A 24161-nucleotide genomic window follows, 5' to 3' on the forward strand; every position below is an offset into this window, starting at 1 on the left:
AGTATTTATTTTCATATATAAAATGACCTATGATTGTTTTAAATAAATGCTTTTATAATATATATAAGAATGTAAATCGCATAAATCCGACAACAATAAGTTTTGCGGGAATTATTGGTTGCTATGTTAATTATTAGGCATAGCATCAGGACGCTGATTGGCCGAAGTCAACCGCAGAATATTCAGAGTTTTCAGTCAGAGCAGAGAGCGGGACGTTGGATGCGCGAGTTTCTTGTTGTGTCTTTTTTAGTTCAAAATAACAGTTTGGATTTGAATTATCAAACAATAATTGTACAAAATTTGAAGGTGAGTTTTAAGTTTTATGGTTATATTTAGTTAATTGTTAGTCACCCGGTTAAATTCGAGCGTTCACGTAACGTTAGGCCTACGTATATACCCAATGCTGTCAGATATATTGTTTTACACATTTTATGCATTCCTGGACATTAAATAACTTTAAAATTAGGTTCTCGCGGTTGTATAGACAGTAGAGTGTTGACTTTAACCATGAACTTCGCTAACTATTAGGCATTGCAAGCGATTCGAGATTGGCCGAAGTCACTGCCGCCGCCATTACGGAATTTTCCCTCAGAACGGAGAGCGGGAAACTAACTACAAGTATCAACTAAGCTAAGGCATGCATGGCTTTGGCATCTTTATCATCGGAGGAACTTCTGAGGCTGAGCTTGAATTATCAGAGGAAGAGAAGAGAGAATTCAAAGTAGAGTTTTATATTTTATCTTATCACGTTTTAAGTACGGCGGCACATACTGTTGATTGAATAGTTTTACATGAATGTCTATTGAGTTGCAGTCCTGATTTAAAGTAGGCTGTCTTCACGTGCTATCGGAATTCAGTTAAAAAATACATAACACGAGATCATTAAAATTATATTTCATGCTGTTTAAAATGTATATTTTAGTATGTTTTATCTTTATACTGATTAAATGTCTTTTTATAGATGGATTACCGAGCTGCTCTGGTTTTACTTCCTGTGATATTTCTGGAGAAAGTGGACAATTTTGTCAAAATTGGAAACGGAAAGGTATTTCCGTGTTTCTTATAGATTTACAAAAAAATGTAGTTAGTAAGTTTATGAAAGATTGCTAGAATGACTTGATGGGTAATTGCAACAATGTGCTGTTAAATCTCTTTACTGGTAAAACAGCATTCACACTTCCTTACTAAAATACCAGTAAACTCAGTGATGTCAATCACTAATTATTATTATGAGTTTCTGGCTTTTTAAATTTACTTCAGACTTTTCTAAAACTGATTTTCTTCTTTTTGTTCAGGATAAACCAGCTAGACCATATCCCACTTGACAGATTTTGGGAAAGTATGACTGGAAACAGGTCTTCAGTGAGAAGAGAATCTTCAGCGCTGTGAAATGGAGGGATCTGAAATTTGCCAAGCAGTTGGGGTCGAGGATGAAGTTCTTTCTGGTTTTTGTGCACAACAGGAACACCCTGCTCTTTCTCCAGAGGCATGTGTTGAAGGTAGTGACACTTGGTGACAAGTAGGGATGAGCGAGTACAGCATTATCTGTATCTGTATCTGTTAACCATATGAATTATCTGTATCCGTATCTTTACTCGGACTGGGCGCGGCCTAACCAGGAAGTGGGCGGGATTTAACCCGGAAATTGGGCTGGGTTGTCTTGAGATGGGCGGGGCTTTAATCGGTATGTTATTTTAAGCATGCAATTGATATGGGTTGATCGGAAATTGTTATATTTAATGCTGATTAGAAAAATATTTACATGACAGCATCAGCATTGAGCTTCAGATCAATGGTTTTGATCACGATGACAAACGAACTATATACAGAATAAGGTTTGCAACAATGAATACAACACATGCGGTTGCAATTATGAAGTAAAATGTAATGAACAAGAGTTTTCATCTCAACATAACTTTCTTTTTTTAACTTTTAATTAAAAACTGATTAGAGCCAGCTGACGGTTTAAAAAAGACAGCCAGAGACGCAACACGAGTCGCATTCTACCAAGCACCACGTCTTAACAAACCCCACGTTTACCAAACTCTACTGGTTAATAAGTAAGTACTACAAACCAAAATAAAAAACAAACCTAATACTGAAGAAACCCTAAACGTTAACGGAAAAGACCCGCAAACCTGAGTGACTGAGTGAGAAACGGAGAGAGAGCTGCGAACACAGTCAGCAACACAATACATCTGCATGTGTGTAGGGGAGGGGCGCTGTGACTAGCCTATCACAGAACGCAGACACAGTCAGCTACCCAATGAGGATTTTTATTCAATCCGAGCACAGATATTGACTCGTATTACTCGTTTAATACTCGTACTCGGCAAAAGTGCTTTATCCGTACCGGATACTCGTTTCAGCCGAGTATCCGGCTCAACTCTAGTTACAAGTCATTGCCAACTGCTGTTGTCAGAATTATTCATCTTTTGTCCTAGACTCCGAGCATGCCATGGCCCTATGCTTGTCCAAAGTCTTCACATCTTTACTGCAGTAAAACTAATTAAACATATAGGCTTGATTCATACTCATTAGCCTATTTTTTCAATCTGCTGCAGACTTGATGAGTGTCTGCGTTTCTTTTGCAAAAACAAGTCTGCTGTGCATACAGAGGAAATTCCAATATTCTTTCAGGTTAACATTGTTGATACTGTGTGGAAAACTGTTGCTTCCACATTTGTTTGATTCTCATTTTCATGCATTTCAAGTGTTTCATATGACAAGGACTGGTTTTGTATGATGCAAGGAGATTAACTGGACTACCTGGCACTTGACCTCCTATATGGTTGATGTTGTTTTCTATGTAGGAGGTAGATATTTGTAGTCACTTAACAGGTTTTTGTAGAATTGTTACAATGTTTTTTGGATGTTTTTGCATTATACATCGCATTCGTTTGTATTAGGAATAATTTAAGCTTTAAAATGTTAATGTTACGATTGTAATGTTGATGGTATAGTTCAGGCAATATTGACAATTGTGTCATCATACACACATCCTCAAGTTGATCCAAACCTGTATACATATCTTTGTTCTGGTGTACTCAAAGGATGGTATTTGAAATAATGTCAGTAACCAAACAGATCTGGCCCAGCATTCACAATGATGGTATTTTTTTCTACTATATAGTCCATGGTGGGAGAGACCTGTTTGGTTACCAACATTCTTCCAAATATCTTACTTTGAGTACAGCCGAACAAAGAAATGTAGCTTGTATGTAGCTCAGTGGTAAGAGCATGGTCGTGGGTTCGATCCCATGGTATTGCACATACTAATATATAAAATGTATAGGAAAACGCAGTGTAAGTTGCTTTGGATAAACGTGTCTGCCAAATGCATAAATGTTAATGTATACAGCAGAAAAAATAAATGTATACTGGTTTGGATCCTCTTGAGGGTGAGAGAATGACGACACAATTCATTTTTTTGTCTCAACCATAACCTTAATGACTGGTATTGCACGAAAAGCGATATAAAAAAATATGAATTTGATAAATTGTATTGTGAAAAGTTATTGACAAGTATTATATTGTTGATGGGAAATTGTATTTTACACTAAATATATTCATGTTTTAGTAAAATGGTTTGCATCCAAAGGAGAAATGTTTTAAAAATGTGATTTTATGTTTTTACTTTTTATTGTAAAGTAGATTCTACTGTATGCTAAAGAACAGTGTTGGGTCAAACACCTATGTATTTGATGGAATGTATCTACATTTATTTATATTTAAATTATGCCTTCTCAGTTTAGTTGTTTAATGTGTGTTATTAAAATGATAAATTACCTGTACTGGTGCTTAAAGGAACACATTTGCCATAGTTAAGGTACAAAAGTGCTTGTCACTGGGGAGGTACCTTCAAGGCCAATATTTGTACCTTCGTTGCAGGTACAATATTGTACCAGCAAGGTTCAAAATACAAAAGGTACTATTTTGGTTACTCATGGTACAAATCATGTCCTTAAAGGTACAAACTGGAATGATACAAATTTGTTTCTCTATATTAAGGTACAAATGTGTACCATTAAAAGGTACTGCCCCAGTGACAAGGGTTTGTACCTTCTTTGGTACAAAATTGTACCTTCTTTTCCGAGAGTGTATGGAAGTATGCGATTTCAGACAAAGCCATTGTGTTGAGAGAGCTGTGAGGTCTGAGGCTGACATTAGTGTTGAACCATAAAGGACTTGAGCAAATTAAAAGATGAGAGAGAGTGTTAGCAAGATCATCTTCAAATGCACAATTGTGACTTGTTTAAAAGAATCACAGTGTCATGATTTTTCAAGGCGTGAACCCAAGTGTAGGCAGACTCCGAGGTTAAGGGGATAACAGGGACTTTACTATACAAAACAGGACAAAAAAAGGAAAATCAAAACCCACGAGGTGGAAGACAGGACAGGATTAATCATAAACTAAAACAAGGACACGGACTCACTCACTTAAAACTTACAAGACACGAGTTGAACAGGAACAAGGAACATAGGTCTTCAGGTAACTTTATACAAGAAACACCGAACTATACAAGAAACACCGAACTATACAGGAAACCGGGACAAGCAAAAGGAACGGGGTAGTTTCATTGAAACTTTGCTTGTACCCCGTTCCTTTTGCTTGTATCCCGTTCCTTTTGCTTGTACCCCATTCCTTTTGCTTGTACCCCATTCCCTTTGCTTGTACCCCGTTCCTTTTGCTTGTACCCCATTCCTTTTGCTTGTACCCCATTCCCTTTGCTTGTACCCCGTTCCTTTTGCTTGTACCCCATTCCTTTTGCTTGTACCCCATTCCTTTTGCTTGTACCCCGTTCCTTTTGCTTGTACCCCTTTCCTTTTGCTTGTCAATGTTTCCTGTATAGTTTTTTTATTTTATTAAACATTATTAAAAATAACTAGCCATTGTAACACGCACTGTGAGTTTGTTGCCGCATTTATATGTAAATTTGCTCGCCGCTGATTGGTTTATTTTCGGTGTGAGCTCTCTGATCTAGATCATAGTCTGCTCCTGAGCAGGTTAGCCGTGTGTTGGACTTTTAAGTGTCCTGCATGTTCAAAAATTGAAGGTAGGCAATCTCTAATAAGTATTGAAGTTTATTAATAAGATTTTAACAAAATACAGCACACTGGGTTGCTGGACAACACTCCTCTGTCCTTCCAAGGAACAACAACCCCCACAGCACATATTCACAGCATTTATTGTTATTTCACGCTGATCTCTCTTCTGCTGGGGGGCCGGGATCCCCCTTGTTTCCACCAATCACCAACTTCTGCCTTATCTGGTTCCTGCAAAACACTCCTGGGAAAACAACGTACATTCCACATATCTTCCCCCACCCCCTACACAACTGCAGCCAAAGATGCCCCCTCTATCTCACATCTCCTGTTGAAAAAACATTTAGTATTGCAAACAGCTTTTAAATACTTCATAATATGAGGTATATGGTTATACTCTAATGCATCGTTGCCAGAAAATAAACATTAATAAAACATTAACTATAATGAAAATAAACATTATTAAAACATGATAATTCCCTCACGTGCAGCGTGAATTACCATGGCGATGAACACCGATTAAAGCTGAGTTACTTTCATGGTACCTAAAACCCAGGGTTGGCGCAAAGTAATCCTAAACTTACCTGGCTAGCCACCTAAACCGGCTTCATGGTACAGGCCCCTGGTGTTTTTAAGATTTGTGTTACTGTGTAGATCTCTAGTGGATAAAACACATCACAACATCCATTCTCCACTCGACACAGACAACACCAGCAGTGAAATGAGTTCTTATTGTGATGAACTAACACTGAACTGTTAGATTGTTTACACAGATCCATCAAAACTACACACGCTTCAATAGAGAAAATACTTTATTAACATTACTGCTTTAAATTCATACATCAAATGTTTACCAATGAGCTAAATTAAAATCGTAATCTTAGTGATTAAATGGCTTACTGACTAAATAATAGAAAAGTATTATTAGCTTGATATTAACTAATAGTAACGAATAAAGAAATAACATCATTCCAGTCAGACTAGAGCTCTCACTGTCAGAGCGAGAGAGAGTTTAATGTGTGTTTACTGCTATTGTATCATATTCAGAAGATCTGGACTGAAGCTCAAGAGTCGTGTAGACGTCATCAGCAGCCCTGCACTGATCCGACTGTGAAAGAAACATGAAGAATAGATCTTGTTTTCATGTGAATTTGAGTGTAATAATGTTTGTGAATGAATGTTTGACAGATTTACTCTGATTGTGTTGTAAATGTCTGCAGATGTTCTGGACACAGGATTCAGAGCTGTGTATGTATCATCACTCCAGTCAGCCGTCTATAGAGAAAGATGTTCATCATTATTCATAAACAATATTTGATTTAGAGTTCAATGTGACATCAGCACTGAAGGATTCATGAGATGAAGCAGAATCTACAGCAGGTGGAGATGAAGATGTGTGTTTGTTCACCTGTTTCTGATTCATGTGTTCTGCTCTACTATCAGTCCTCCTCTTCCTAAAGAGAAAAATAACCTCATAAATGTGATAAACTGCATTACAATCAATGAATGAAACAATCTTTTAAAAGATACTAAACTCACTTAATAAACAGGATGATGAAGATGATGATGAAGAACAATCCTCCACATCCTGCCACAATACCAGAAACTGTGTACAGAGCAGAACCCTGAACTCCTACAATAAAATGTTTATGGAAAAACATATTTTACAACCATCATAACAGTTTCAAAAAACTAAAACAGAAAGAGTAAATAATGAACCAGCAACCTGTTATAGTGAGTGATACAGCAGCTGATCTCTGAGATCCATGTTTATTCTGAGCCACACAGTAAAACCATCCACTGAGACTAGAATTAATGTTAGTGATGCTGAACGTCTGTCCAGATCCAACAGATGATCTTTGATTCTCTTTAAACCAGCTGTAGATGTGAACAGGTGGATTTGATTCACTGCTGCAGGTCAGATTCACTGAATCACCCTCCACTATTACACCAGAAGAATTGATGGACACTGAGACATCCCTCGGTGCATCTACAACAGACACAAAATCTATAATACTAATAGCACGCCTATTGTATTTGTATATTTTTAAAAAACATTTTTACAGCATCAAAACCATGTCAGGGCTACAACAATGTCACTTACACATGACATTCAGCGTCACAGCTTCTGAATATTTCTCTCCATGTTTATTTCTGGTCTTGCACTTGTAATCTCCACTGTGATCTGATCTGACACTTGTGATGCTGTACGTCTGTCCAGATCCAACAGATGATGTTTGATTCTCTTTAAACCAGCTGTAGATGTGAACAGGTGGATTTGATTCACTGCTGCAGGTCAGATTCACTGAATCACCCTCCACTATTACACCAGAAGAACTGATGGACACTGAGGTTTTCTCTGGAGGATCTAGAAAATGAATATGTAAATAGAAATCAATAGAGAATTGTATTCCATCTATATCTGATATTTACTAGAGTGGATTATTAAACAGCCATGTTTGTTATCTCATACATATTTGTCATAAACAAAGTAAATTGGATCTGTATGAAAAAGTTTAATTCAAACAGAATTCAATCTATCTTTGTTCGTGTATGTTAATGAATGTTTACTCACATTCTACACTGAGATGAACACCAGGAGAGGACAGATGTTCAGATCCTCTTATAGCACATCTATAGACTCCTGAATCATGACGACTGACTGACTGCAGATGAAACTCATTCACTGTGTGTTCAGTTAATGTCTGTGTGTTTCTGTACCAGATGAATGTTGTTTCTTCAGTCAGTCTGCAGGTGGTTTTACATGTAAGAGTGACTGAATCTCCCTCTTTCACTCTCTGTTGTGTCTCCACCTGGAGGTCTGACAGCAAAACAACAACAAACTCTCTGTTTGATCATCATCATAATACAGAATAAAATATATCAATATCATCACAACATCAACTTTATGAATCTATATCAGATCAGAGTTACACAATATAATGTCTCATGTCCTCTGTGTGTTAATATGATTCTGTAGATCTACCTGTGACATCAAGCTGAACTCCAGGAACTCCTGTCCATTTTCCATCTTTTTTTTTTGTTATAAATCTGCAGTAGTAGACGTGTTTATCAGCTTCTGTCACTTTTGTCAAAGTGATGTTGTAAGAGTCTTTATTACCACTGTGACACTGAACTTTTCTGTCTTCTGGGTTCAAACACAGGTTTGGGTTTTCTTCAGCTTCAACAGCTTTTGTCCAGAAGGCTTTTTTGACCACATGGTAAGGAGGATATTTTATATAACAGGACATTCTCACTGTTGAGCCTCTTAATGCACAAACATATGAAGGATTGTAATTCACTCCCCAATCCTGCTGACCATCAACATCTGAAACACAGAATAATGAAGTGGCATAAAACATATTTTTTCAAGAGTTCACAAACCATTCGAGATTCTAAATCTAGAATGAATCCAACAGTGTGTAATGTTAATGAATCAGTGTTTACTCACATTCAACATTGAGATAAACACCAGGAGAGTAAAGACTTTCAGATCCTCTTATAGCACATCTATAGACTCCTGAATCATGACGACTGACTGACTGCAGATGAAACTCATTCACTGTGTGTTCAGTTAATGTCTGTGTGTTTCTGTACCAGATGAATGTTGTTTCTTCAGTCAGTCTGCAGGTGGTTTTACATGTAAGAGTGACTGAATCTCCCTCTTTCACTCTCTGTTGTGTCTCCACCTGGAGGTCTGACAGCAAAATAACAACAAACTCTCTTTAACATTGAGACTGCCAAAAATTCTTGGCGTTCACTCAACAATCTATTTTCTCTCACAATTGACTGACCCTACTCAGACACACACAGTATGACCTTTTCTATGCTGAACACAATCAGAATTATATGAAATAATATCTTACTTTTGTTATTCTAAAGTAATTCTGCCTTCTCACATGCTTTCGGAAATTGGATAATTCCCAAAGTCATGATTCTGAGCTGACTGTGTTCAGGTGCTTTGCTTTCAGAAAGAATGGAGGATTCATGCTTGTGTGTGTCTTGTGACAATGTTATATTTTAATAGTTTTCAACCATTCACCTCTATACATCATTATGGCCTCCTAATCATCCCCATATGTACTAATTGGCTTCGTACTCTGTCTCCTCTCCACCAATAAGCTGGTGTGTGGTGAGCGTTCTAATATCATTATGGCTGCTGTCTCATCATCCAGGTGGATGCTGGTGGTGGTTGAGGAGATTCCCCCTTTCATGTTCCATAAATGTAACAAGTTTTATTTATTTCCCAACTTCCCAGTGGAAACACAACATCAGATTGCGTTCATGCACATTTTTTACCCCAGAAACGTCTCCGGTTACTTCCGTAACCTCGGTTCCCTGAGAAGCGGTCACTTCGACATTGCGGAGAACCGCATATGAAACTCCTCCCCTTTTTCACTTTTCCTGAAGTCTTATAGGATAACGCCAGTAAAAAAAACTGGCCAATTGTCGCAAGAATGCAACTGTATGCAAAAAAATACAGTGCATGTGACGACAATCCTCAGAGTCTGCAAGAGAACGCCTGCACGGTGATAAGCGGCGAGCACGGCGATCTCCGCAATGTCTCGTTCCCGCTTCTCAGGGAACCGAGGTTACGGAAGTAACCGGAGCATTCCCTTTCAAGAGCGGTCACTTCGACATTGCGGAGAACCGCATATGGAACGGTAGTACAATCCCGCCGTGAGAGCTTGCAAAATCAGCCAGAAAAACTGGGTTAAAACACACAAGCATGGGAAGCATACTATTTTAACCATTCACGAGGTCACCAAGCGTCAACAGCTGATTGGCTTAAATCGGCCAATGAACTGCTAAATCACTGAACCGGCCAATGAACTGCTAGATCGGGCTCCTGCCAAATTTGCATATCCAAACCCAACAAATGCAGCGGGCTGCGCTGAAACAGGGCAGACACCCCACAGTATGAGCCAGCACGGATTCCCGGGCGGATATAACAGAGATATAAAAGTACACCAAGCACAGCGTAAACAGCAACGCGGCACAACTGTGTAACATAAGCGATTATAATGTAGACGTTAAAGAGTGATCAGCACTCACCGAGAGGACTTGAGACGACAAAGAGGACACGTCCAATCTGTAGAACCTGGCAAAAGTGTTCTGCGAAGACCAGCCAGCCGCACAGCATATGTCCTGAATAGATGTGCCCTTAGACCAGGCCCACGAAGAGGCGATAGCCCTAGTCGAATGAGCTCTGATACCGAAGGGGCAGTTCTGTCCCTGATTCTCATACGCTAAGGTAATAGCGTCCACCACCCAGTGAGAGAGTCTCTGCTTTGAAACAGCCCGACCTTTAGTTCCCCCACCAAAACAGACGAAGAGCTGTTCAGACTGCCGAAAGCCGGCCGTTCGATCAATGTAAGCCCGTAAAACCCTTACCGGGCTGACCTGTGCTCTAAATGGGGTAGACATAGACTTTGGCACATAACCCGATTTCGGCCGGAGAGTGACGTTGCAGTCCCCTATGCGCTTAGCCGACGCAAGGGCCAGAAGGAGAACAGTTTTTAGAGTGAGCTCTCTCATGGAAGCCGCGTCCAAAGGCTCGAATGGGGGAGAAGAGAGAGCCTTCAACACCAGCGCTAAGTCCCAAGGCGGCACCGAAGGGAATCGCGGGGGAAAAAGTCTCCTCGCTCCTCTGAGGAATCTGACCACCAGCATGTGCTTTCCAATCGATTGCCCATCAACCGGGAAACGAAACGAGGCGATAGCAGCCACATAAACCTTCAGTGTTGACGGGAGTCCACCGTTGTCCAGCCTGTGCTGCAGGAAGCATAAAATATCAGACACGGGGCAGGACATCGGGTCGATATTGTTACTACTGCACCATTTAACAAACACCCCCCATTTGAGAGCGTATGAACGCCTGGTGGAAGGCGCACGACACTCCGAAATAGTGTCAAGTACACGCTGAGGAAGTGCATTTAAAACTCCCGAAGAGGCCAGGCATGAAGGCTCCACAGCTGTGGGCTGGGGTGAAATATCGTGCCGTTCGCTTGGGACAACAGGTCTCTCCTGAGGGGAATCCGCCACGGCGGTGCCGTTAACAATTCGCTCAGGTCCGGAAACCACGGTTGATTCGGCCAAAACGGAGCGACGAGGATCACCGTCGCCGTCTCCTCTCTGATTTTGCACAGCACCAGGGGCAAAATCTTCACCGGAGGAAATGCGTAAAGCCGAACGTCCGGCCAACGCACCGTCAGAGCGTCGCTCCCCATTGGGGAGTGGGTCAGCGAGAAATACAGCGGGCATTGCGCGTTCTCGCTCGTCGCGAATAGATCCACTTCCGCCTTCCCAAAGCGCTCCCAAATTGACCGCACTGAGTCGGGATGAAGCCTCCATTCCCCGTGCGGAAGACCCTTCCTCGAAAGCATGTCCGCTCCTCAGTTCAGACGACCGGGGATATGCGCTGCCCTGACGGAGAGTAGATGCCGATCTGCCCACAGTAGGAGACTCGCAGCCTGTTTGAAAAGAGTTCCTGAGCGGACTCCTCCCTGGCGATTTATGTATGAAACCACGGACATGTTGTCGGTACGAATCAGGACATGTTTCTTCTCCAGCCTAGACTGAAAAGTATGGAGAGCTAGGGACACCGCCTTCAGCTCCAAACAATTTATATGCCATTTTCTCAGTGACTGTGTCCAAAGGCCGGATGCCGGCATGCCTTCGCACACCGCGCCCCATCCGGAGGACGACGAATCCGTCGTAACGACTATGCGTCTCGTAACCAGCCCCAGGGGAACTCCCCGACTGAACATGCTCGGGTCGCGCCACGGGCTCAGAGCACTGAGGCAACTGAGTGTAACCGGGACTCGCACTCGACCCGAGGACCATGCTTTCCATGGAACCCAAGCCTTCAGCCAAAACTGTAGCGGTCGCATGTGCAGAAGACCCAGGTGGCAGACCGCCGAGGCTGACGCCATGAGACCCAAAAGCCTCTGAAACTCCCTCAGGGGAACAGACCGACCCGGCCTGAGCAAATGTAGAGCTGAAGAGATGGACTCCGTCCGCTCTAGAGAGAGGCGAGCGCGCATCTCCACTGAGTCGAAACATACCCCGAGATACGTTATAGACTGACTCGGAGTGAGCTTGCTCTTCTGCATGTTCACGCGCAGCCCCAGGGATGTCAAGTGACGAAGCAGCATCTGCGTATGACCGGATAGCGCCTCCCGTGAATGGGCTAAAATCAACCAATCGTCCAGATAATTCAGAATGCGCATACCGCTCGCTCTGAGAGGGGAAAGCGCCGCGTCCACGCACTTCGAGAATGTGCACGGAGCTAATGCCAGTCCGAACGGGATTACAGCAAATTGGTACGCTGAACCCGCGAAAGCGAATCGCAGGAACTTTCGGTGGCGCTTGGTTATCTGAACATGAAAATACGCATCCTCCAGATCCACGGATGCAAACAAGTCCCCGGGACGCACTTGTGCCAGGATCTGTTTTAGAGTTGTCATTCTGAACGCTCGCTTGTGCAGGGCTCGGTTGACGGGTCTCAAGTCCAGAATCGGACGCAGACCACCATCTCTCTTGGGCACTACAAAATACCGGCTGTAAAACCCGCTTTCTCACTCGTTTGGAGGGACGCGCTCGATCGCTCCTTTGGCGAGCAGGCTGCAAATTTCCTGTCTCAACACCGGCGCATTTTGCACTGACGTTAGCGACGGAACCACACCGCTGAAGCGGGGTGGTCTGCGTCTGAACTGCAGGGTGTACCCGTGTTCTACCACATTTAGTAGCCACTGAGAAATGCCCGGAATGGCTTTCCACGCGTCCAGAAACAGACATAATGGCCGAATCTCTTCGGGCGTTACCGTCAGCGGACCGTTTAGGGAAGCACGCTGGTGCAGCGAGGCTAATAGCACTGGCGGGGAATTGGCCCGTGCGTGAGACTCCAGCCTTATCTCGCCCACGGGAAAAACCGTGGAGGTGGTGGAGGGGCACAGATGAGCGGCGAGGGTCTGATGTCGATGTCGAGCTCGCTGACGGCCTTCTCGAGGACCCTTATGAACTCCTCGTGGAGGTCCGGGGTGCTCTCTGTCTCGGGGCGATCCCGCTCCGATCCTGCCCAGTCCTTGTCCGAAGCTGAGATGGACATGGAGTCATCGTCCTCCTCAGCGCCGAAGCAAAAGGTGCCCGCGACGGATGGTGGGGGACGAAGACTATCGTCGACGAAGAGGACTGGGGAATGGGGTGACGGCAGAGGACGGCGGCCCGGAGCCGTGTCGTCGCCGCTCCCCCTTGGGATCAGTAGACTCACCAGCGACTCGTTGGTGGCAGTGAGCCTCGACCCTAATATTCCACGAGCGATGTTCCTGCGAGTTCTCAAGACACGCGCCGGCAGGTCCGCACAGTGCGCGCAATCGGACTCGCAGGCAATGCAGTGCTCGTGCGTATCCTGCGGGTCAATGGGACCCGCGCAAAGACAACAGAATGAAGCCATCGGATGCGGTGAAGAAGTTTTCAGTTGCGTCTTCGACGATGGCAGCGTGAAAAAGAAGATTCTGAGGATTGTCGTCACATGCACTGTATTTATACTGTCTGGATTCGTCTGTATTTGCATACAGTTGCATTCTTGCGACAATTGGCCAGTTTTTTACTGGTGTTATCCTATAAGACTTCAGGAAAAGTGAAAAAGGGGAGGAGTTTCATATGCGGTTCTCCGCAATGTCGAAGTGACCGCTCTCGAAAGGGAACTCATATTTCCAATAACTCTGAGGGCATGTTGAGGCAGCACAACTCTCCCCAGGAACTATAGGGACTTTGGGGCAGTACTCGTGTGTTTCCACTGCAGGAACCAGGATCAAAATAAAGTTTTGGGTAAGAAGTTGCCCTTCAGAAAAAACCCACTGGATTTATATGGTTAACCTTTATCTGTGATGTTGGTGCTTTTTGAAGCTTTTAAAAACATGGACACCAATAAGTGGCATTACAAAACTAAGAAGAGTCAGGATAGTATTTAATATCCTTAGATTTAACTGGGACCAGGTGTTAGTTAAATTAGGACATTTAAGTAGTTATTTACATATCTTACAAAAAAACATTACTAGTGTGCAACTTAAGACAAAATAATGACACTGATAGATTTTAATATTTGTTAGGTAAGTGATAATGTACAGGCAGCCTGTTGTTATCGCAGAAATAAGCCCTGACAGTGTGATCAACGGCCCTAAACGTTGGATCTTGTATCACACTGAAGGGGATTATTTCACTGTAACAATGGCAGCTTGTAGATTATCCTGATCATTGTACGGCTACTTGCCACATGAGAAAAAAAATGAACCGAATGTAGACCTTCTGTGAGGAAAAGCCGTTTAGTTTCGTTTTTTTCAGGTAAGAAACGACGTTCAAATGTTAAGACAGGCAATTTGGTTTAATCATTTGTAAATATAATGTCATATACGTTAATAAAAGACATATTTAATTTGTCCCAAAATAATGCCAAAATGATTTGCTGCATCTGGGTTACTGTGTGTTATTAGTTTTGAGCGGTTGTTATCTGGGAAAAACAAATCTGCAAATGTCATGACTGGCCAATCAGAATCAAGCATTCTAACGAGTCGTGTAATAATGCCAGTTGTTTTTAGTTAAGTCAACATAATGTCTTTGTGTAAGGTATATTGATAATACTTATATGTCCGAATTTAACTAATTAATCAAAGTCAGTGGTGAAACTACCACCGTGTGTACACCTGACACAACACAATGTCACACAATAATGAGAGTATCAGGAACAGAGGCAGGGGGACAATCTTCTCATGATGAAATCGTCTTGTCAATATCATCACAACCATGTATTCATAACATTAGATTTATAACGGTCTCATGTTAATATGATTCTGTAGATCTACCTGTGACATCAAGCTGAACTCCAGGAACTCCTGTCCATACTCCATCTGGTCTGTCTGTTATAAATCTGCAGTAGTAGACGTGTTTATCAGCTTCTGTCACATGTGTCAAAGTGATGCTGTAAGAGTCTTTATTTTCACTGTGACACTGAACTCTTCTGTCTTCTGGGTTCAAACACAGGTTTGGGTTTTCTTCAGCTTCAACAGCTTTTGTCCAGAAGGCTTTATTGACCACATGGTCAGAAGGATATTTTAAATCACAGGACATTCTCACTGTTGAGCCTCTTAATGCACAAACATATGAAGGATTGTAATTCACTCCCCAATCCTGCTGACCATCAACATCTGAAACACAGAATAATGAAGTGGCATAAAACATATTTTTTCAAGAGTTCACAAACCATTCGAGATTCTAAATCTAGAATGAATCCAACAGTGTGTAATGTTAATGAATCAGTGTTTACTCACATTCTACACTGAGATGAACACCAGGAGAGGACAGATGTTCATATCCTCTTATAGCACATCTATAGACTCCTGAATCATGACGACTGACTGACTGTAGACTGAAATTATTGAATATAACTTCTCCTTTACTTAATCGCTGCCTGTTTCTGTACCAGATGAATGTTGTTTCTTCAGTCAGTCTGCAGGTGGTTTTACATGTAAGAGTGACTGAATCTCCCTCTTTCACTCTCTGTTGTGTCTCCACCTGGAGGTCTGACAGCAAAACAACAACAAACTCTCTGTGTGATCATCAACATAAGTATATGCTTCTATTAACATCATAACATATTTTTAAATAGCTGTATATCAGACTGGAGTTACACAATATAATGTCTCATGTCTCTGTGTGTTAATATGATTCTGTAGATCTACCTGTGACATCAAGCTGAACTCCAGGAGTCCCTCTATATTCTCTACTGTATCCACTTTCTGTAAATATGCAGAAGTAGACGCCTTTATCAGCTTCTGTCACATGTGTTAAAGTGATTTTGTAAGTCTCTTTATTCTCACTCCGACACTGAACATTTTCTCTGTAATATGTGTCAGAACACAGGTTTGGTGACACTGAAACAGGTTGATCTGGTGTTTTGGTCCAGTGTGATGCTTTGATCCAATAACCAGGAGGATAAATACAGGACATTCTCACTGTTGAGCCTCTTACTGCACAAACATATGAAGGATTGTAATTCACTTCCCCATTCCTGCCAACCATCAACATCTGAAATACACAAATGAAGTAATTTTAAATGTTTGTGTTAACAATTCTTGGCATATCATCTTTCAGTTTTTTATTTTATTTTGAAAACGTAGAGTTCATATTATATGACTAAAGAGTGAAGTGAATGGTTCATAAGCTCTTTTGAGAGAACTGAAGACTGAATGTATAAAGTGAGTGTATAAGTGTGAAGACTGAAGACTGAAGTGTGATCTGCACTTACCAGCAGTCATGAGCAGAAACATCAGAGATAATGTGAAACACATCGCCATAGCAACCTCTACAATCACACAACATACAGATGTGAGATGAGATAAACATGTGAACATCACAAACACTCATTTCTTCATCATTTCATTTAGTTTGTTTCATTAGAATTCACTCCTCATTCACACACTGATGTGTATTGAGCATGATGTTCATCTTTAACAACTACAGTCATGATCACAAACAATGTAAACACATGTATTGAGTTCAACAAGTTTATTTTACAATTTTAAATTAATTTAACAAATGTTCACTCCGTCACAGCTCAGATTGATTTATATTCTTAAAACAATGAAAATATGATCTTACCGTGCTGTGATGAGCGTCTCTGTCAATGCACATATAGGAAATGAACAAGATGTGAAGCCGTTTTTAACTGACGGACTGCTGGTGGTTTTCACACTCATATGAGCTCATTGATGCTTAATGAATATTCTCTTCCTCTTTCTGAGAGTTTGTGTCCTTCATCTCAACAACATGAGCGGAACTCAAGAAATAAAGTGAATGAATAATTTAACGTTTTGAGATTGAAAATCACATAACAACAAACATCATCATCATGTCAAAGCTTTATAGGAGAACATGTCACAAAACATTGAGGACAGCAGTCAGTCTTCATTTTTGGGTGAACTGTTCCTTTAAGATGTGTGTTTATGGTTGATCTCTGAAACATGATCATCAGACCTCTAGTGGACAAAACACATCACAACATCCATTCTCCATTCAACAACATCAGCATCAATGCACTGAACTTTCATAAATAACATGTTGCAAAGCAGAAATTGAGTTAACAAATGGGAGAGTCAAGATATTGAAACTAACAAATAAATGACTTAAAATGCACTTGAGAAGCCTTATGGAATAAGAGAAAGAGTAAAATGATGACTGATGCTCAAGATGATGTTCTACACAACTCAGATTTAGGATATTTAACACCTCCAGCTCCACGTGCTGAAGTTTTATTTTATTACAGTCAATATCGAACAAAAAATGAAAAAGGCTTTCTGGCGACGTTTTATTCAGTTTTTTTTACAATGAGGTCACACTGTATTAAAAGAAACATTTAGACTAAAAGCTCTTTGACAAACACGAGCTGAAACATTTGAGCAAGTGAATGTAGTCTATGTGTGCCTTCAATGTTTTGTTTAATTTTCTAAATCTGACAAAATATGTGAAATTAATATTAAAATATGAATGTTTAAAATAAAATAAAAAATGCATTCTGCTAGGGTGTGGATTAAAAACTGTTTATGAAAAATTAGAAGTCTTTGATATTAAATCAATTGGTTTTAGTTAAACAGAGGGATGCAACAAAATCCAGAGTTTACAGTTTTTTCTACTGCTCACAGACAAAATGTTTACTTGTCACACAATTTCTGAAACCTGACCCTCTAACACCAGAACCACACACCAAATCGGCACAAAACTATACACTAATTCTCAACCTTTCAGTCAGTTTTCAGTTTCATAAAACACTTTTTCAAAACACAACACACAATTATCCATGTTACACACAAATATCTTTCAGGAAGAAGATGGATTTCCTTTTTCAAACACAACCAATCAAAATGCCACACTAATTCATCACATGTGCAAACACACATTGCTTTACTCAACACCAACCAATCATGTCTTTAGAAGAGGCCCATGGGTCACGTTATAGCTTTTGAACAATGGATGCAAACAATGTAAACAGAGTAAGAGGAGTTGGAGAGAGAGCAAGAGGAAGAGGAAGAGTTCCAATTAGAGGTGGAGGAGTGAAAGGGGATTAAGGGGAGGAAGAGGAACAAGAAGAGTGGCTTCGAATGAGATTATGGCCACAGTCATTGATCATGTGATAAAACACGGTTTAAGAACGAGTGAGGCTGTACAGAGAGTCCAGTTTAATTTGAGTCGATTTACAGTGATGTGTATAATTCAAACCTTTAGAAATGAGAACAGGTATGTAACAATCTACTGTTGTGTACACATGTTCTAATGTACACATACTGTAATAGCTATTTCAGCATAACAAACAGTAGGCTATAATACATATATTTTACAGTAGTAACTGTGGTGAGGGGGGCGTGGTTTAGCGAAGCCTGCAGCGGGAGAGAGAGCTGGGAGACGAGCGGTGAGTAAGCGAGGCAAACGCAAGTGACGAACGCATGTACCTCATTTCAGGAAGTGGCGTGGGGAGCGGATAAATAGCTCAGAGAAGCAGAAGGAGAGAGACGGACTGCTGACTGGCTGTGCTAAAGAAGGAGAAAGACTAGTCAGAAAAATCGGCTGAATCGAGATACCCAAGACGCCCAGACAAAGGAAGATAAAAGCCAATTATTAGTTCCGAAGAACTGTCAGGAAATGCTTTTCTGGTGACTCGGTGTAGTCCAATGGCAGGACATTTAGGCCAGGCGACCACACTAAATCGTCTCATGGCCCAATTCTTTTAAGTTCTTGGTGTAGAAATATCTTAATATTCACCCACCAGTTAAAAAAGATGATGAAGATGATGACGAAGAACAAACATCCTCCCACACTCCCAGAAACTGCAGCAGAACTCTGAACTCCCAAAACAAGACGTTGTAAAGATCTCATCATAAAAGATGACACATGTAATATCTTTAATGCAAATATACCTTTAACAGTGAGCAGGGGCGCCGCCAGGAATTTTGACAAATGACAAAAAATGTAATTGGGCCCCAATGTGTCACCACATCTCTAGGACCTAACTGTCCCATCAAAAGCTTTACATAACTCTAATTAAAGGCTTGTAACTGTCTTGCTTCTTGTACTTCAACACTAGTACTAGCACAATATTTACTGCTGGTGATCTGTACATGATTGCAAGTCTAGTAGGCAGTTAATGATTTGATGCAAGATTAAAAGCAACTAAAAAAATTTGCTATCTTTTACAGTGTGTTTTTATTGTATAATTTGACAAAATTGAATATTCTCTTAACAAAATTATTATTATTAACTATTAATATAATTATTAATGAAGGATTGAAAAAAGAACAAACTTAAGTATATATTAACTTTTCAATCAAAATAAATGAACATCATCTTCTCAAAAAAATGAAAACAGCAGATTTTTAAATTAAAAGAAAATAAAGTGAACATGTTAAATGTTATTTCACACCAGGGTTATTATAGTGCTAAACGTTTCCCTGCACTGATTAAATGGTGATTAAATGGTGATTAAATGGTGATTAAATGTAGGCTAACATTAGTCTGTTGCTAGTTTACTTTCACTTTGGACATTAGGCCAAAAGGTTAATACCACTCACAGACTATAGTATACCCACCTTTCTTAGTGAAAAACTGGGTCACAGTTTATCACGCTTTCCTTTATCTTTTCTCTCGTTACCTTTTCGAAAACTAGATTTTGATTTAAAGTTACTAGTTAACCGTGTGGTCACTGTAGTTCTGGCGCATCTATAGACTGAAACTAAACACCATCAGTGAGAGCGCTAAGGCGGACCGAACCATTTCATTCAGATACAGGGGGTGGCCGGTCAATATGGACGTTTACTTTATGGTCAATGGGGATTTTTAACTTTTACTGCAAAAACAAAGAGATTTTTTTTTTTTTATTATATTCATAAATATACTGAATGCTGATGGTTTAATAATATTTTATTTGTTTTAACCTATTTTTGGGGCCCTTGGAATTGTCCTAACTTTTTCCCCCTATACGGCGCCCCCTGAATTTGAACAAGAACTGATAAAAGCAATTAAAACAGTATGTTCTATATAGTATGAGTGGGTGTAGTATGAATACATTTCGGACATACTGTATCCGCCAAGTTTTAAGGTCATGTGACCCGTATGCTCTTTGACCTATGACGTAATAACAACAACCTACACTTGAGAGTTGATAAGAACAATTAATTCACAAGAAACTAATTTATTGGAACCTACGTTAAAAACAGACGTCTTTCTTCCTCAGCTCCCGTGACATCATGAGATAGAGAAGTGTCCATCCGATCCACACCATCCGGGTATTTCTAGTCTACTGTTTTTGGCATAAAGAGGTTTCAAACACGCTGTTCATGACTCATTTTCGCCTACTATATAGTATGGAAGTATGCGATTTCAGACAAAGCCATTGTGTTGAGAGAGCTGTGAGGTCTGAGGCTGACATAAGTACTGGACCATAAAGGACGTGAGCGTATGTGAGCACATTAAAAAATGAGAGAGAGTGTTAGCAAGATCATCTTCAAATGCACAATTGTGACTTGTTTAAAATAATCTCAGTCTGGTGTTTTTAAGATTTGTGTTAGTGTGTAGATCTCTAAAACATTCATCAGCCCTCTGGTGGATAAAACACATCACAACATCCATTCTCCACTCGACACAGACAACATGAGCAGTGAAATGAGTTCTTATTGTAATGAACTAACACTGAACTGTTTGATCCATCAGAACTACACACGCTTCCATAGAGAAAAGACTTTATTAACATTACTGGTTTAAAATCATACATCAAATGTGTATCAATGAGCTAAATTCAAATTAATCTTAATGATTAAATGGCTTACTGACTAAATAATAGAAAAGTATTATTAGCTTGATATTAACTGTTAGTAATGAATAAAGGAATAACATCATTCCAGTCAGACTAGAGCTCTCACTGTTAGAGCGAGAGAGAGTTTAATGTGTGTTTACTGCTATTGTATCATATTCAGAAGATCTGGACTGAAGCTCAAGAGTCGTGTAGACGCCATCAGCAGCCCTGCACTGATCCGACTGTGAAAGAAACATGAAGAATAGATCTTGTTTTCATGTGAATTTGAGTGTAATAATGTTTGTGAATGAATGTTTGTCAGATTTACTCTGATTGTGTTGTAAATGTCTGCAGATGTTCTGGACGCAGGATTCAGAGCTGTGTATGTATCATCACTCAAGTCAGCCGTCTATAGAGAAAGATGTTCATCATTATTCATAAACAATATTTGATTTAGAGTTCAATGTGACATCAGCACTGAAGGATTCATGAGATGAAGCAGAATCTACAGCAGGTGGAGATGAAGATGTTTGTTCACCTGTTTCTGATTCATGTGTTCTGCTCTACTATCAGTCCTCCTCTTCCTACAGAGAAAAATAACCTCATAAATGTGATAAACTGCATTACAATCAATGAATAAAACAATCTTTAAAAGATACTAAACTCACTTAATAAACAGGATAATGAAGATGATGATGAAGAACAATCCTCCACATCCTGCCACAATACCAGAAACTGTGTACAGAACAGAACCCTTAACTCCTAAAACAAAATGTTTATGGAAAAACATATTTTACAACCATCATAACATTTTCGAAAAAACTAAAACAGAAAGAGTGAATAATGAACCAGCAACCTGTTATAGTGAGTGATACAGCAGCTGATCTCTGAGATCCATGTTTATTCTGAGCCACACAGTAAAACCATCCACTGAGACTAGAATTAATGTTAGTGATGCTGAACGTCTGTCCAGATCCAACAGATGATGTTTGATTCTCTTTAAACCAGCTGTAGATGTGAACAGGTGGATTTGATTCACTGCTGCAGGTCAGAGTCACTGAATCACCCTCCACTATTACACCAGAAGAACTGATGGAAACCGAGACATTTCTTGGTGCATCTACAACAGAAAAAAAGGAAAATGAAACAAGAGTATTTTTCATTGAATCTTATTGGTATTTAAAGGGTATTGGTATGAAATGTCTGGTTCTAGCAACAAATGCACAAAATGATCACATTTACAGGATCAAATAAAAATAACCGTCACTTACACATCACATCCATTATCACAGCTTCTGAATATTTCAATCCATGTTTATTTCTGGTCTTGCACTTGTATTCTCCACTGTGATCTGATCTGATGTTTGAGATTCTGTAGATGTTTCCAGATCCTACAAGTTTTCCTCCTTTAAACCAGCTGTAGATGTGAACAGGTGGATTTGATTCACTGCTGCAGGTCAGAGTCACTGAATCACCCTCCACTATTACACCAGAAGAACTGATGGACACCGAGACATTTCTTGGTGCATCTACAACAGAATAAAATGGAAAAAAGTAATTTTTTCATTTAATCTTATTTGTATTTAGAGGTATTAGAATGAAAGGTCTGGTTCTAGCAACAAATGCACAAAATGATCACATTTACAGGATCAAATAAAAATAACCGTCACTTACACATCACATCCATTATCACAGCTTCTGAATATTTCAATCCATGTTTATTTCTGGTCTTGCACTTGTATTTTCCACTGTGATTTGATCTGACACTTGTGATGCTGTAGATGTTTCCAGATCCTACAAGTTTTCCTCCTTTAAACCAGCTGTAGATGTGAACAGGTGGATTTGATTCACTGCTGCAGGTCAGATTCACTGAATCACCCTCCACTATTACACCAGAAGAACTGATGGACACTGAGACATTTCTTGGTGCATCTACAACAGAAAAAAAGGAAAATAAAAAGATTATGCAAATGTTTTATTCAATCAAAAATTCAATCTAAATGTGTGAAATATTTGTTCTTGTATGTTAATGAATGTTTACTCACATTCTAAATTGAGATAAACACCAGGAGAGGACAGATGTTCAGATCCTCTTATAGCACATCTATAGAGTCCTGAATCATGACGACTGACTGACTGCAGATGAAAGCCCTTCACTGTGTGTTCAGTTAATGTCTGTGTGTTTCTGTACCAGATGAATGTTGTTTCTTCAGTCAGTCTGCAGGTGGTTTTACATGTAAGAGTGACTGAATCTCCCTCTTTCACTCTCTGTTGTGTCTCCACCTGGAGGTCTGACAGCAAAACAACAACAAACTCTCTGTTTGATCATCATCATAATACAGAATAAAATATATCAATATCATCACAACATCAACTTTATGAATTTATATCAGATCAGAGTTACACAATATAATGTCTCATGTCTCTGTGTGTTAATATGATTCTGTAGATCTACCTGTGACATCAAGCTGAACTCCAGGAGTCCCTCTCCATTCTCCACTGTATCCTTTTGTAAATATGGAGTAGTAAACGCCTTTATCAGCTTCTGTCACATGTGTTAAAGTGATTCTGTTAGTGTGACACTGAACCTTTTCCCTGTAATATGTGTCAGAACACAGGTTTGGTGACACTGAAACAGGTTTATGTGTCGTTTTGGTCCAGTATGATGATGTGATCCAATAATCACGAGTATAAATACAGGACATTCTCACTGTTGAGCCTCTTACTGCACAAACATATGAAGGATTGTAATTCACTCCCCAAACCTGCTGACCATCAACATCTGAAACACAGAAAGAAAGAAATTATAAATGTATGTGTTACCAATTCTTGGCATATCATCTTTCTGTTTTTTATTTTATTTTAAAAAGAGAGTTCATATTATAAGACAAAAGAGTGAAGTGAATGGTTCATAAGCTCTTTTGAGAGTACTGAAGACTGAATGTATAAAGTGAGTGTATAAGTGTGAAGACTGAAGTGTGATCTGTACTTACCAGCAGTCATGAGTAGAAACATCAGAGATATTGTGAAACACGTCGCCATAGCAACCTCTACAATCATAAAACATACAGATGTGAGATGAGATAAACATGTGAACATCATAAACACTCATTTCTTCATCATTTCATTAAGTTTGTTTGTTTCATTAGAATTCACTCCTCATTCACACACTGAAGTGTATTGAGCATGATGTTCATCTTTAACAACTACAGTCATGATCACAAACAATGTAAACACATGTATTGAGTTCAACAAGTTTATTTTACAATTTTAAATT

General features: G+C 40.0%; 2 protein-coding genes and 1 long non-coding RNA gene across 4 annotated transcripts in view; 1 reads left to right on the forward strand and 2 right to left on the reverse strand.

Annotated features, from left to right (window-relative positions):
- Positions 1–19819, reverse strand: part of LOC130438905 (carcinoembryonic antigen-related cell adhesion molecule 5-like) — a 29648-nt gene extending 9829 nt beyond the window's left edge. The window contains exons 1-15 of one of the 2 annotated variants that reach the window (XM_056771201.1): positions 19683–19819; positions 18863–18936; positions 16352–18629; positions 15786–16131; positions 15375–15626; positions 14910–15251; positions 8498–8743; positions 8033–8374; positions 7622–7867; positions 7151–7414; positions 6773–7036; positions 6586–6679; positions 6455–6500; positions 6241–6321; positions 5841–6154 (exon numbers count right to left, since the gene is read on the reverse strand). In XM_056771201.1, the coding sequence (XP_056627179.1) occupies positions 6059–6154; positions 6241–6321; positions 6455–6500; positions 6586–6679; positions 6773–7036; positions 7151–7414; positions 7622–7867; positions 8033–8374; positions 8498–8743; positions 14910–15251; positions 15375–15626; positions 15786–16131 (2619 nt within the window). In that variant the 5' untranslated portion in view covers positions 16352–18629; positions 18863–18936; positions 19683–19819 and the 3' untranslated portion in view covers positions 5841–6058. Of the gene's footprint in view, positions 1–5840; positions 6155–6240; positions 6322–6454; positions 6501–6585; positions 6680–6772; positions 7037–7150; positions 7415–7621; positions 7868–8032; positions 8375–8497; positions 8744–14909; positions 15252–15374; positions 15627–15785; positions 16132–16351; positions 18630–18862; positions 18937–19682 lie in introns of those variants that run through there. The other variant, XM_056771191.1, reaches the window with a different exon arrangement.
- LOC130438928 (uncharacterized) lies at positions 203–3692 on the forward strand. The gene is made up of 4 exons (XR_008909394.1): positions 203–306; positions 529–721; positions 962–1045; positions 1296–3692. It is a non-coding gene; the product is annotated as an uncharacterized LOC130438928 (long non-coding RNA).
- A 1211-nt stretch (positions 19820–21030) lies between the features above and the next one.
- On the reverse strand, positions 21031–23926 carry LOC130436109 (B-cell receptor CD22-like). The gene is made up of 10 exons (XM_056766990.1): positions 23878–23926; positions 23340–23666; positions 22930–23175; positions 22559–22816; positions 22156–22413; positions 21741–22004; positions 21553–21646; positions 21423–21468; positions 21213–21293; positions 21031–21126 (listed from the first exon to the last, which is right to left on the reverse strand). Exons 1-10 carry the CDS (start codon positions 23924–23926, stop codon positions 21031–21033), a joined length of 1719 nt encoding a protein of 572 aa, XP_056622968.1.
- Positions 23927–24161: the final 235 nt, after the last annotated feature.

Source organism: Triplophysa dalaica, chromosome 2 (genome assembly GCF_015846415.1).
Source record: "Triplophysa dalaica isolate WHDGS20190420 chromosome 2, ASM1584641v1, whole genome shotgun sequence".
In the NCBI taxonomy this organism is placed as follows: Eukaryota; Metazoa; Chordata; class Actinopteri; order Cypriniformes; family Nemacheilidae; genus Triplophysa; species Triplophysa dalaica.